Below are 14,378 nucleotides of genomic sequence, written 5' to 3' on the forward strand. Positions count from 1 at the left end.
GAAAAGTGAAAAACTAAAAAGCAGCTGTAAAAAAAAAATAAAAAACAAAGAAGTCTTGGGTCATATTCAGAGGGGCAAAAAGACTAAGGCAACTAACTTAACACATCAAGGGCATAACTATACAAGCAGAAAATCACCATCCTTAATAAACCTGAGTTTCTGAGAGTCAACATATTCAGAGAAGTATTAAAAACATGGAGAAGTACATAACATTTAACAAAAAATGGTTTTTATGTATGTTGAAGGGAAATTCACGTACACATCACGTTTCCCCTTATTTATATCAAGTTCATGAGATTTCTTCATCAAAAACAGTTCAATAGATTATGTTAAAGACAACATGTGTATTGAAAGTAGCAATTTTATTTGAGTTAAAATTATTTACAAAAACCCAAAGACATACTTCATGAAACTGGTACAAACTATTTTTTTTTCCTGCCGTTGGCTTTTGCTCCAAAGATCACAGCTGAGAAATACTGTATAAAATAAAAATAGGATTGGATTCAGAAAAGTACTCTACTGTTCTAATTTCCAATTGGTAGTATTTACAGAAATATTTACAATGGAAAAAAAGGTTACTTTAAAACTTTAATTTGCAAGTCAGCCTCAAGTACCCTAAAATGCAGAGTTCTCTGAGGGTTAAAAACACACAAATGCACTGCAGCTGGTGAGGTGATTTCTCCCCCCACCCCCCCCCACCAAAGTCTGCATCTCTATCAGTGCTTGACAATTAGTTATTATTTAAAAAACAAAACAAAACAAAAAACTGTTAAACACTGAGGTAAATCAATTCTCAAATGATTACCAGTGTAACAGAAAAATGTAGTTCGCCCTGATTGTTCTCATCCAAACATTTTATAATATTCTTTACCATCTGCCGCATGTCAGTTTTACCAGAAATCTGTTCCTTTTCCTAAATCCAATGATTAATAAATATCAATGCACTTTAAATTTTTTAAACAAAATATATCTAACTAATTCAATTTATGAATATCATTTACTGATATACTTTTAAAATAGTTTGCTAAGCTAGCTTTTATACTCAGGGCAAATAAGACCTCAATCTTTCCCAAGTTACACTGGCATAACTATGCTGTTAGAAGGTGATGGGTGGGGGTTGGGTGGGTAGGAGGAAGAAAACAATTTGCCTGGAATCAGTTACTTCCTTATAGATTTCCCAACAATCTGCATTATCAAAAATAGGAAGACAATAGAAGGCAGCCACTGCATTTAAAAAACATTACAGCTGGCACTGATACAAGAGCCCCGATTTGTCACTTTATACAAGGAAATAACAAAGTCTAAATGAGTAACAATTAGACTTTTAGCTATTTTCCTCAATACACACCAAACTAATATTTTTATGGCTTCAAGTTTTACAAATCCAATGAAGAAACATGACATAACTACCCGAAAGGTATTTAAAAGTATTAATGAAAGAGATCTCTGGAAAGCCTGTATTCAGGCCCAATCAACAAAAAAAGAAAAGTTTTACCAGTGGTCTGAACAATAATTAACACAAGAAAGATTTGCAATGTTGTGAAATTAAATATATAAAATGTGTTTTGTGTGTTCCATGACTGTTTTCCAAACACACTGTTCTATGAACTAAGAATCTGAATGGGGGAAAAAAAAAGGATTTTCTCTGAACCAGCAATTTAAGGCTTTGCGTTTTTGCATTTGATCCTGTCACTCTATAGAAGAATATACACATTTTCTGGAAACATGAATTCCACATTGGTGTTTTAGCTTCCTTATATTTATTGTACTGAACATTAGAAAATATATCTAGAGGGTCCTCCCTCAACACAATGTTTCAAGAGCCTCCTCTAGCATTAAGCTGAAACTACCCTGGGTTTGTCTATTTTGCTTCATCCTTTAACAGGGCACATCATCTTATGTAATATTCCCTCAAACTGTTGTTGGTTTTCTTGTGTCTACAGCTATGACTCATCATGGCATGATAATATGGTCATGGTCTCAAAAGTGAAAAATAGTTCAACAACCCAAACCAAATGAAAAATAAAAAAATATACTATTAATCCCTTGTGTCTTTGGATTCCATCTAATTTTAAATATAGACAGTAGTTCAGGGAACAACAAAGAAAAAAAATTCACAAAATTATTAAAAGCTTTATTTACGATTGGAATCATTCAACAAAAAGCAAAAGCAAATGAGCCTGAAAAAGGAACTAAGCTGTTGTCTAGAATGTCCTCAAAACATTCGATACCTCAGTAGCTAAGCTGCCTCTGCACCTGGCTGGCATGACAACAGTGGCTCAACATACACAGCAGTTGCACTAACAGCAGCACAAATTTTCCCCTTACAACTTGCCCAGAATAAAGCAAGAGAACAAGGGGAGAGTATAAACTCTGCCAAAGTAAGTGTATTTAAATACTGCATGGAATTGTTAACAGCCTGAACCTTTTCCCTCATTTTTGATAGTTGCAGATTGATGTAGTAACTGTCATTTAGCAAATGCAGAATGCATGACGAAGAAATCAGGTGGCCTTAAAAATCCAAACATGAATGATACTGATGAATGTTCTTGGTATATCTTCAAGGACTTCTTTCATGACTTTTCTTTGTCTAAGAATAGCTCCAGCATTACCGAGCACCTGAAGCAAAGGTAAAGCAAGCAGCTAGCAATGTTCCAAGTATTCAATCACTCTAGAGATAGATTTCTGGCCTGTGGTTCCAACAGCACACTGAAGGGGGGGGGGGGGGGGTAGAGAGGAAGTAACAGTTAATATTTAACAAATTTTAACAAGCATCAAATCAAAGCTTAAATTCTTTAGCTTCACTAAACTGAACACTATGAATCAAAACACACTAAGATTAAATTGTGGCTTTGATAATTACTATGGTCATATATAGTGATATTGTATTAAAAAATATCTTAAAAAGAGGGCAGCCCGGGTGGCTCAGCGGTTTAGCGCTGCGTTCAGCCCAGCGCCTGATCTTAGAGACCCAGGATTGAGTCCCGGGCTCCCTGCATGGAGCCTGCTTCTCCCTCTGCCTGTGTCTCTCATGAATAAATAAATAAAATCTTAAAATAAATAAAAATTATCTTAAAAAGAACACATCAAAAGAGAATCCTGTTTTTGCTTCTAGTCACGAAGGCCACACAGTATTTTAATTTCTATGGTTACTAATGTATCCTATTTATGACCACAGAAACTGCAAGAGAAGTTACTTACAGTAAGATTCATGAAGCTCAGGAATTTTTTGAGCATCTCTGTCATTATTGAAAAGTCGCCTTCTGGCAGATATTCTCGCACAGTGGTCACATTGATCTGAGGAAATAGATGAAAGAAATATTGGTCAGGAGGCAGAAAACAGAGGAGTTTGCACCCTGCACAATGTGGCTGGTTTGGGCACATACCCTGTTTCAAACTTCTATGAGGTCCTTGAACTCCTTGGTTAACATGTTATTTCCCTTTCCACCCTCCAAAACTCTACAAGTGTGTGTGTCCATTCTCTATCCCATCCCATCCTCAGAAAGGTAAAACTGGCAAAAGGTACACTTGTGTCCATATTTATTTTTGTAAATATACAGAAAAATGCCTGAGATCAGAAAATGCACTGTTGAGTGTATGTGTTTTGGAAACTGAGATGTACTCAGGTGCTTATGGACTTCTCATGTTCCTATGTAGGCTAGGAATTAACTAGGTATTTTCAAAGATACACTGGTTTCATGAGAGAAAGTCAGCAATGTCAATAAAGGACATTAGGTGTTGCCCTTCATGGTTAAGGAGGAGCAGCCAAACTACATCTATAACCAATCTGCTAAAGGAAAATATATTACTTGCTTTTAAAAACCTCTTCTATTTCCGTATATTTTTTCAATGTTTTAAAGGTTCATAAACAATAAAACGAAAGGCTCTTTTAAGCATGTTCACCTACAACAAAAAGCACAAAAGAAAATTTATCCCGAGTTTCAGGCCACAAGGTGGGAGGAGTTTTGGATTGTTGTTGATAGGGGCATGGAGGAAGATAACATATTATGCTTTTAAGATATCTGCCACCAGTCCCCTCTCTCCCTTTTTATTTATTTATTTTTGACGGGGGTTGGGGTGGGGTGGGAGGAGGGTAAGAGAGAAAATCTTAGGCTCCATTACAGAGCAGATCAAGCCCCAATAGGGGGCTTGATCTGCACCTGAGATCATGACCTGAGACAAAATCAAGAGTCGGATGCTCAAATGACTAAGCCACCCAGGCACCTCTCCCTGCCTCACTTTTTCTTTTTTCTTTTTTTTTTTTTTAGGATTTTATTATTTTAGGACCTTGGGATCATAACCTGAGCTGAAGGCAGATGCTTAACCGACTGAGCTACCCAAGCGCCCATTCTATACCTTTAAAAAAAAAAAAAAAAATGTCAGGTAACTTTTGAAATTATAAAGAAACAAAATAATAGTAAGAATACAGTTTCAGAAAAGACCTAATCAACGTTACTAAAGTAACCATACACTACATTATGCAATATGAATCACCCATATTCTAAGTGAGCCACCTTCCCATCTAAAGCCACTACCAGTCCCTAGCTGTGAGCTAGAGTACATATTTATTCCTACAGAGTTAATCTTGCAGCTAAAACAGTGTATATATAGATAAGATTTATTTATTTGACAGAAAACGAGCAGAGGGAGCAGCAGGCAGAGAGAGAGGGAGACAGGCAGGCTTCCCACTGAGCAGGGAGCCAGATAGGGGGCTCGATCCCAGGACCCTGAGATCATGACCTGAGCAAAAAGGAGATATACTCAACTGACTGAGCCACCTAGGTGCCCCAAGCACACAGATTTTACAAAATGCTTTAAAAATTATGCCAAAGAGGTGAATGTAATAAGGGCAGTCCCAATGAAAACTACAGAGCTAAAGGAAAGTTGGGCTTAAGAATGTCTTTAGCCAATTTCCAGGAAGGCAGCATGACAGCATGGTGGTGGGAAGAGCAGTAGCTATGGTGACCATGGAGGCTGCTCAGTAGAAAAGTATATTGCTATGATACAGAATAAATTAGACCCTAGGTTTCGAGTGAAATCCTCAATAAGCAAACCCTTTTCCTATCAATACTCCACAGAATGCAGCATACAGTGGCTGGCATGGGAAAGGCAGTCATAGCACGTGTTTTTAAATAGCAGCAGGTTAAAAAAAAAAAAATGAGAGAGGCTCTTTCAGAAAAGCATGCAACTCAATCTCAGAATTGTGAGTTTGAGCCCCATGTTGGGTATAGAGATTACTTAAATAAACTTAGGAAAAAGAAAAATGAGAAATGGCATGGCCTATTTGGGAAATTTAGAAAGTACCCAACGGGTATGACAGATTTAGAAAACACAGAAGCAGTTTTATTAAGTTTTACTTGTAGTACTAAAACAAGGTTCATGATTCCCTAAACGATGGTCAGCTAAGAAAGACTGGGAAGAGTAGTGGTCAGATGTGCTCTTAAGGAAGTTATCTATGGTGGCAGTGTCCAAGATTTTAGGAACGGAACCAAGAAAGCAAGAAAGACAAAGACCAGTGAGGAGATTGACCAATGCAATTCACCAGATCCATGATGTGCAATGGAAGATGACACAGGGAATCCTGGGCATAAGCATGCAGCCCTTTACCATAAAGCATCATTTACTATAGTACAACCACCTGCTTGTTTTTTTGTTTTTTTTTTAAAGATTTATTTATTTATTTATGATAGACATAGAGAGAGAGAGAGAGAGAGAGAGAGAGGCAGAGACACAGGCAGAGGGAGAAGCGGGCTCCATTCTGGGAGCCCGATGTGGGACTTGATCCCAGGACTCTGGGACCGTGCCCTGGGCCGAAGGCAGGCGCTAAGCTGCTGAGCCACCCAGGGATCCCCAACCATCTGCTTTCTTGTCTCATCTCTCTTCCACTTATACATTCGGCAAATCAATTTCCTTTCCATTTTGTGTATCAGCTAGTTTTTCTGGGGTTAATCATAATGATTCCCCCCCAAGGCAATAAAGACATTAGAGTTCTATGAATTCACATTGCCTAGAACTTAAAGACAATTTATGATCTCTTTAAAGAGATATACACGAATAGGAATTTATTAACATGAGAAAAATGACCAAAAATAAATCACATGTGCTAGAATCACAAGTTAATGTCTAGACCCAATATTTAAGAAAGAACATAACTGAAACTAGGGTGTGTGCAAAACAGAGTATCTAAAAATCATTAAATTTAAATAGTATGCCTATTTTTTTTTTTTTTGGACACCTGCCTCTTCCTCTTTCCCCTTTGCTTGATGTGTGCTTCTCATTTGCCCTTAAAATCTCTGAATTTAGGCCACCTGGGTGGCTCAGCAGTTGAGCATCTTCCTTCGGCTCAGGGCATGATTCCAGGTCCTGGGATGAGTCCCGCATCGGGCTCCCCACAGGGAGCCTGCTTCTCCACCTCTTTCTGTCTCTCTCATGACTAAATAAATAAAACCTTAAAAAAAAAAAGAAAAAAAAAAAGGTCTCTGAATTTAAGGAAAAGGACTGAACTGAAAAGATTCCAGGAAAGGGGATAAAGATCCTGCAGGGCCCTCCACAATCATGATGAGAACTTTGGTCTTGTTCTTGAAAGCGATGGTGTCAGCAAGGGCCACAATGGAGCAGGCTACTATGCATTTGATCAGAGCTTGACTATAATATAAATATGGAAGAGACAAAAAGAAAAAAAAACTTAACACAGAAGAGAAGCTAACCCTTTCACTATAGAATAGAGTTCCATTCTTGCCTCCTGAATACCCTTGGCTCCTAAGGAAAAGAACCTCCTTTATTTTAAATTTTGGCTCTTCCATTAGACCTTTCCTGTAAAAAGTCCTCCTAGGGGATCCCTGGGTGGCTCAGTGGTTTAGCACCTGCCTTAGGCCCAGGGTGTGATCCTGGAAAACCAGGATCAAGTCCCACATCGGGCTCCCTGCACAGAGCCTGCTTCTCTCTCTGCCTGTGTCTCTTCCCCTCTCTGTGTGTCTCTCATGAATAAATAAATAAAATCTTAAAAAAAAAAAAGTCTTCCCAATGACTGTCCTAGTAGCCAGAACTATCCACTTCCATGCTGACTCAGCCTCACCATCTGGACACTAATACATCTAGTTAAATCATCATAATCTAAATCTCACATAGTAATCCCATTTTCCTTGCCAGTAAGTGGTTTAAACAAAAGCCAGGTGAGCCAATGCTGGCCAAGATAAGGGGAAAGTCTACTTGGCACAGTGGGTGTGGAGGGATTCTAGGGGGGAAAAAAAGCACTGCTCTTAAAGACAAGAGGAGGCCACTTTCATCTGACATTATTTAACATGTAGCCAGTGCCAGCATGGGGCCAGAAGGAGACCTAGCACAAGACAACAATCAGAGAATGTTTTTGTTTTGTTTTTTACAGATTTTATTTATTTATTTAGGACAGAGAATGTGGGCACAAGGAAGGGGCAGAGGGAAAGGGAGAAGCAGACTCCCTGAGCAGGGAGTCTGATGTGGGGCTAGATTCTAGGACCCTGAGATCGTGACCTGAGCCGAAGGCAGACACTTAACAACTAAGCCACCAGGCGCCCCAAGAGTAGGGTTTAAAGACAAATTTTCTGACTCCTTGACAGTATCACTGAGACTGCTAGACTTTTCCATCTTAAGCCAGATGAGCACAGGTTTTATGTTTTTACTTCAACTGAAGCCATGTAACTGGATTCATCCATCAATCAAAAATTTTCTCATTAAACCGGGATCCCTGGGTGGCGCAGCGGTTTGGCGCCTGCCTTTGGCCCAGGGCGCGATCCTGGAGACCCGGGATCGAGTCCCACATTGGGCTCCCGGTGCATGGAGCCTGCTTCTCCCTCTGCCTGTGTCTCTGCCTCTCTCTCTCTGTGACTATCATAATAAATATAATAAATAAATAAATAAAATTTAAAAAAATTTTCTCATTAAACCCAATTACTTTTGGGTACCTGGGTGGCCTAGAAGTTGAGCATCTATCTTTGGCTCAGGTCGTGATCCCAGGGTCCTGGGATCGAGTCCCACATCAGGCTCCCCCCAGGAAACCTGCTTCTCCCTCTGCCTGTGTCTCTGCCTCTCTGTGTCTCTCATGAATGAATAAAATCTTTAAAAAATATATATAAATAAACCAAATTATTATTTTGGAATGTACTTCTAAAATTTACCAAATAATTAAATAAATTTTTAAAAATTCACCAAATATGTGAAAGTTTTAACATGAGGGCGGAAAATACATAAAATGTAAGTTAATTAGGTAATGGTATGAAGTCATAATGGAATCTTATTAAGACACATAAAACAACACAGAACTATTACTTACTGGACTCTCCTGGCAGAGACACCCGAGAAGTAGTGCTGTATATGAGGCCACAATGCAATCCTCCATGTGTTTGCCAGCATGCTGAAGGGCTGAGAATATTTAAACAAACAACTATAACAGTATACCACCTAAACAAATAAAAAACCAATTCCACCCCATAACACCAAAAATTCTGTTAGCTATCTTTTCTTCAGAACTGCTTGAACACTGATAGATGGTACTAAGAAAATGGGATTTCCAAATAAATTAACAAAAAATTACTGAAATGGGAAGAAAGATCTTAATATAAGCACAAAAACCATAAAACTCTTAGACAAAAATACAGGACTCACTTTTTATGACCTTGGGTTAGGAAATGGCTGTTTAGATACCATACCAAAACCAAAAGTGACAAAATAAGATAAACTGAACTTCATCGAACTTAAAATTTTTGTGTTTCAAAAGACAACATCAAGAAAATGAAGAGACAACGTAGACAGACATGTAAATGACCAATAAGCACGTGGAAACATGCTTGATATTGATACAATTTATTCAACAGGGAACTGCAAATCAAGTGACATATACCTTCACACCCACTAGGATGGCTAAAATAAAAAAGACAAATAACTATTTGTAAGGATTTGGAGAAACCAGAACCCTTATACGTGGCCAGCAGGAATGTTAAATGAAGCAGTCATTTTGGAAAAGTGTTTGGTAGTTCCTTAAAACGCTAAATCCTGAGTTAAGAAATAATTCAACACTTCCACTCTTAAGTATATACCCAAAAGAAGTGAAAATATGTTTACACAAAAATTGTACATGCATGCCATGTCACAGCAGCATCCTAAGTGCCACAGGTGGACACAACCCAAACATCCATCAATTGATGACTAAACAAAGTGTAGTACATACCAACAGTGGAGCATTATTTAGCTATAAAAAGGAATTAAGTACTAATAACATGTTATAACATGAATGAACCTTGAAAAACATTAGGCTAAGTGAAAGAAGCCAGTCACAAAGGGCTACAGATTATTCCACTTACATGAAATGTCCAGTATAGGCAAATCCAGAGACAAAATTAGTGGTTGCCACTGGCTGGGGAGGGGAGAACAGGGGGTGATGGCCACTGAACAGGTAGGGGTTTTCTCTGGCGGGGAGGGGCGGGGGCGGGGATAAAATGTTCTGAAACTAGACAGTAGTGATGGTTGCACAATCTTGTGAATGTACTGAAAACTACTCAATTGTTTACTTTAAAAGGGTGAATTTGACCTTGTTATGGGCTGAACATTGGCCCCACCCCCTGCATATGTTGAGCTCCTAACCCCTAGTACCTCAGGGTATGACCACATTTGGCTAGGGTGTTTAATTCAAGAGGTAGTTTAAATGAGGTCACTGGGGTGGGTCCTAATCTGTCTGCTATCCTCATAACTGGAGATCAGAACAAAGATATACACAGAGGGAAGGCCAAAGATATCCATCTACACTCCAAGGAGAGACAAGCCTGAGACCAACCCTGACACTGTGAGGAAATCCATTTGTGTTGTTTAAGCCACTCAGTCTACAGTACTTTGTTATAGCAGTCCTCACAAGCTAACACCCCAATAAAACTGTTAGTATAAAAAACTGCTAAGCAACCAAAAATATTATGCCAAAGAAAACATGAATACTTGATAAGAAAATAGAATGGCAATTTCTTACAATATTAGAACTAATGGCATTAGTGGAACAGTGGGCATAAGAAAGAGACTAGGCTCAGAAAAAGACATTTGCTGGGACTTGCTTCCTAATTTGGTGAGGCTAAACATATTATTTAATTTCATAACTTGAGTGACAAGGTTACAAATGGTTATCCTGCAGTACTTGCATAAACAGAAATCCAATACCAGTTGCTGACAACAGATAATAAATGTAATGTCTCCGTCAGTGTTTTCCTTACTGTGCTTGCAAGCTTCTACATATCATTTGAGAACTATTACTGTAATTTATGATAATAGATCTCAATTTATAAAGTGAGGCTCATAAAAGAATCTCAAAATGTCAAAACCGTGAAAACCTTTAGGAATCCTATTTTTCCATCACTCTCTTTTCAGGTGAGTAAAGAAAGGCCAGAGCAGGAAGGAAAGGCAGACCTTTCCTGCACTAGAGTGTGCCTTCCTCACTGCAAGGGAGCTGGCGAAGAATTCCTACGTGCACTGAGATACTAAAGCTTGTCTGCACTGAGCTAGAGAGACCGGAAAATAATTTCAAGATTAGGACAACACACAAATTAAAAATATGTTGCAGAGGGAGAAAACATTTTCAATTCGAATACACTACTTAAAATAAATGTACCTTTATTGAGGTCAAGTTCTTCATCGTCCTCTTCCTTCTTATGTTTCTCTTCTGTACCATCAGTCTTTTCAGTTGATACCCACTGTATTTCTCCACTTGTCTCTTGCCACTCTCCACTCTTATCATGCTGAGTGGTGGGAGCATCTTTGATCAATTCATCTGTTTTACTTTCTGCCAACTGGGCTGCTCGTTCTCGCTCAAGGAATAGCTGATAAAAATTATTTTTGAAGATCGTTAAAAGAATACCAACTAACATGTATGTACTCAAATACAAAGTCTGTTTGCTTTTACAATCACTAACCCTAAGAAGCATGCTATCTGGTTAAAAGGGGTAAATTACAATAAAAAGTTTTACTCTACATCCAACTGAAGGCAAAAAGGAAGTATAAATGATACTGGGGGGCAGCCCGGGTGGCTCAGCAGTTTAGCACCGCCTTTCGCCCGGGGCCTGATCCTGGAGACCCGGGATCAAGTCCCACGTCAGGCTCCCTGCATGGAGCCTGCTTCTCCCTCTGCCTGTGTCTCTGCCTCTCTCTGTGTGTCTCTCATGAATAAATAAATAAAATCTTTAAAAAAAAAAAATGCTACTGGGAGTCAAATAAATTATATGTATCTAATAATACAGACATTCTGTTTTAAAGAATGCAAATCTCGACACTTGCCTTTAAATTGGATAATAATGACCGGATAGATCAAGCAAAAAATACGAATGATGTAAAACAATGTTTTTAAAGCCTAAGCAGACTGAATAAATTAAGAAAGGACACTAAATAAAACTACATAATATTGGGAAAAAGCAACATAACTTCTTTAAAAAGAAAGAAGATAAGAGATAAGTGATGCCTGGGTGGCTCAGTTGGTTAAGTGTTGGACTCTTGATTTTGGCTCAGATCATGATCTCAGGGTTATGATATCAAGCTCTGTGTCAGGCTCTGCAGTAGGTGTGGGGCCTGCTTAAGATTCTCTCTCTCCCTCTACCCCTCCCCACCATCACTACCCCCGCCCCGCCTGCTTGCTTTCTCTAACGGAAATAGATAAAAATTTAAAAATTAAATAAAAAGAGATAAATAAGCACCAGTAAATTAAAAAGCAAAAGGTCTCAGACTCAGAACTGGACCCCAACTAATATTATTAACATTTGAAGTACACAGTGAAAGCTTTTAAGTCAAAAGGTAACACACTGAATTCCTTGCTTTCATGTGCTTTATCTTCCTTGTGCTGATACAGTGCTCTGAGTGAATATAAAGCATTTACTATATTACGATTTGACAAAAACTCCAAGTTACTAAAAACAACTACCAAAAATCAAATGCCAACTAGATCTCAAAAATTTGCTGAGTATATGGAAGAGTGGATTTTAAGCTATTAACCCCTTAAGAAAATAAAATCTGAGCTTATATGAAAGTAGTTTTTAAATTTCTTTAAAAATTTAGTGGTCCCCAAAACCCCTCTGGAAAAACTATGAGGTCAAAATCATATTCATAATAATACTGAGAGGTCAACTGACCTCTTTCATTCTCTCACGAATGAAAGTGTACAGTGTTTTCCAGGATCTACATACTGTGTGATTGATATTGCTCTGATGGCTAATGGAACAAGTGCCTTTGTTTTGTAATTTTGTTTTGATTTCAAATTCAGTAAATATCAATTGCTCGAACACACATAATCTAAAATTCTCTGGAGTCCTCAATAATTTTCAAGAGTGTAAAAGAACTCCTGAGATTAAAATATTTGAGAAGAGAATGAGGAGTCCTAGTTATGACTCAGGGAAAGATCAAACTGTTGTGGATTACCTTCTTTTAAGTATTACTAGTTTGAAAAAAGACCAAAAGGATTAACAGAATGGCAAAGATTTCAGAAACAATGAAATAGTTTATTATCAGTTCTGAACACAAGCCAATTGTTATTTAAGGAAAGAAATAACAAAGGTAGTTAGGAACCTATTAGGCTGGAAAAGAAGTAAAAACTGCAATGACCACCACTGTTAAGAAACAAAGACTGACATGTAAATTGAGGAGAGGGAGTATGTTTAGTGGCTAGGATCAGGTGAATTGGGGACATTAATTTTATTTTTTTTACGTTTATTTATTAATCTCTGTACTCAACGTGGGGCCCGAGCTCATGACTCTGCAATCAAGTGCCACATGCTCTTCCAACTGAGGCATCCAGACACCCCACAGAGACATCAATTTTTAAATATACATATTCTGACACAATTCTTTTTTAGAGATTTTATTCAGGATGCCTGGGTAGCTTAGCGGTTTGACGCCTGCCTTCCGCCCAGGACCTGATCCTGGACACCTGGGATCGAGTCCTGCGTCAGGCTCCCTGCATGGAGCCTGCTTCTCCCTCTGCCTGTGTCTGCCTCTATCTCTCATGAATAAATAAATAAAATCTTTTAAAAATAAAAATAAATAAAAATATTTTATTTATGTATTTGGGGTGGGGGAGAGTGCATGTATGCACAAGGGGGTGGTGAGCAGGATGAGGACAGGGGGAGGAAGAAGGAGGCTCTCCACTGAGCAGAGAGCCCATTCCTGGGCTTGATCCCAGGACCCTGGAATCATGACCTGAATTAAAGGCAGACACTTAACTGACTGGGCCACCCAGGTGCCCTCTGACACAATTCTTAAGCCAGGATATTACTCCACAGACATACTTTGAAAAGTAACTCCCCTCTCACTGCCCAAAGAAGCAGAAAGGTATGGCCCGATATTCAGGAACACAAAGTACTAGACCTAGATCAGACCAGGAAATAAATGCTGAAGGATTTGAAACTGGATGGGATCAGGGCTGAGATTTGATTCACAATTTGTCATTAATGATCTTTTTTGAGGGGACCTGCGTGGCTCAGTGAGTTAATCATTAATCCCAGGGTCCTAGGATTGAGCTCCCACAGGGAGCCTGCTTCTCTCTCTGCCTATGTATGTCTCTGCCTCTCTGTGTCTCTCATGAGTAAATAAAATCTGAAAAAAATAAACTTTTGATTCATCAACAAATACACCTTGTTTCTACTTTTCACTAACAACGCCTAAGGAGTGATTATTACAGTTGAACTGTCAGTGGAATAAAGTAAGGAAGGGTATACACTTTAACCCAGTGTACCTCTCAGTGAACTGGTAATGGTGAGAGAGACAGACACACACACACAAAACAAGGAGGGGGAGAGGACGAAGGGGGAGAGGTGCAGCTGATGAACAAGTTGGACAATACAACAACCTGAAGATGTTAGCTTTTTTTTTAAGTTGCTGCTTACCTGCACTAAGGCCTGAACGGCATGAATTTGTCCAGCTATCCTTAAACTATCATCTCCTTCTCCACTACAGAGGGAAGAATCAAAAGAACATGATGTTTCCATGTTGACAAGACAGTGCCGATTCCGAGCACTATACTCCACTAGATTTATCAGTAGACCTAAGCCCTACAAAAATCAAAACATGCATATTACTACAGGTGAGAATTAAAAGCATAGCAACACAACACACATAATTTTTGTTCAGCTAAAAAACTAATCAGTACTCTACCATCCACTAAAGGTTAAAAACCAGTATGTAAGAGAGTGGTGCTTCCGATGATTTTACCGCTTTTTAAAAATTGCCACTTTTAGTTCCTACAGTTTTATTTTTTACAGAGCTCCTCATGGCTCCCTTTTGTACGATATGAATTATGTTCACAAGGAACCAGTGAAATCCACAGTATATCAAACAGCTGGTTCTTAAACCCAAAACTAAGATGATGTTTTTATCATTTTAAT

The 14,378-nt window shown here is 38.6% G+C and overlaps 1 protein-coding gene across 5 annotated transcripts in view; it reads right to left on the bottom strand.

The window, feature by feature from the left end:
• Positions 1-343: 343 nt before the first annotated feature.
• Positions 344-14,378, bottom strand: part of WAPL (WAPL cohesin release factor) — an 81,816-nt gene continuing 67,781 nt past the window's right edge. For all 5 annotated transcript variants that reach the window (XM_025434197.3, XM_025434195.3, XM_049109090.1 and 2 more), the window contains 5 exons: positions 13,881-14,045; positions 10,625-10,832; positions 8,309-8,397; positions 3,202-3,297; positions 344-2,709 (listed from right to left, as the gene is read on the bottom strand). In XM_025434197.3, the coding sequence (XP_025289982.1) occupies positions 2,644-2,709; positions 3,202-3,297; positions 8,309-8,397; positions 10,625-10,832; positions 13,881-14,045 (624 nt within the window). In that variant the 3' untranslated portion in view covers positions 344-2,643. The remainder of the gene's footprint in view (positions 2,710-3,201; positions 3,298-8,308; positions 8,398-10,624; positions 10,833-13,880; positions 14,046-14,378) is intronic.

This window comes from Canis lupus, chromosome 4 (assembly GCF_003254725.2).
Source record: "Canis lupus dingo isolate Sandy chromosome 4, ASM325472v2, whole genome shotgun sequence".
Taxonomy (NCBI): Eukaryota; Metazoa; Chordata; class Mammalia; order Carnivora; family Canidae; genus Canis; species Canis lupus.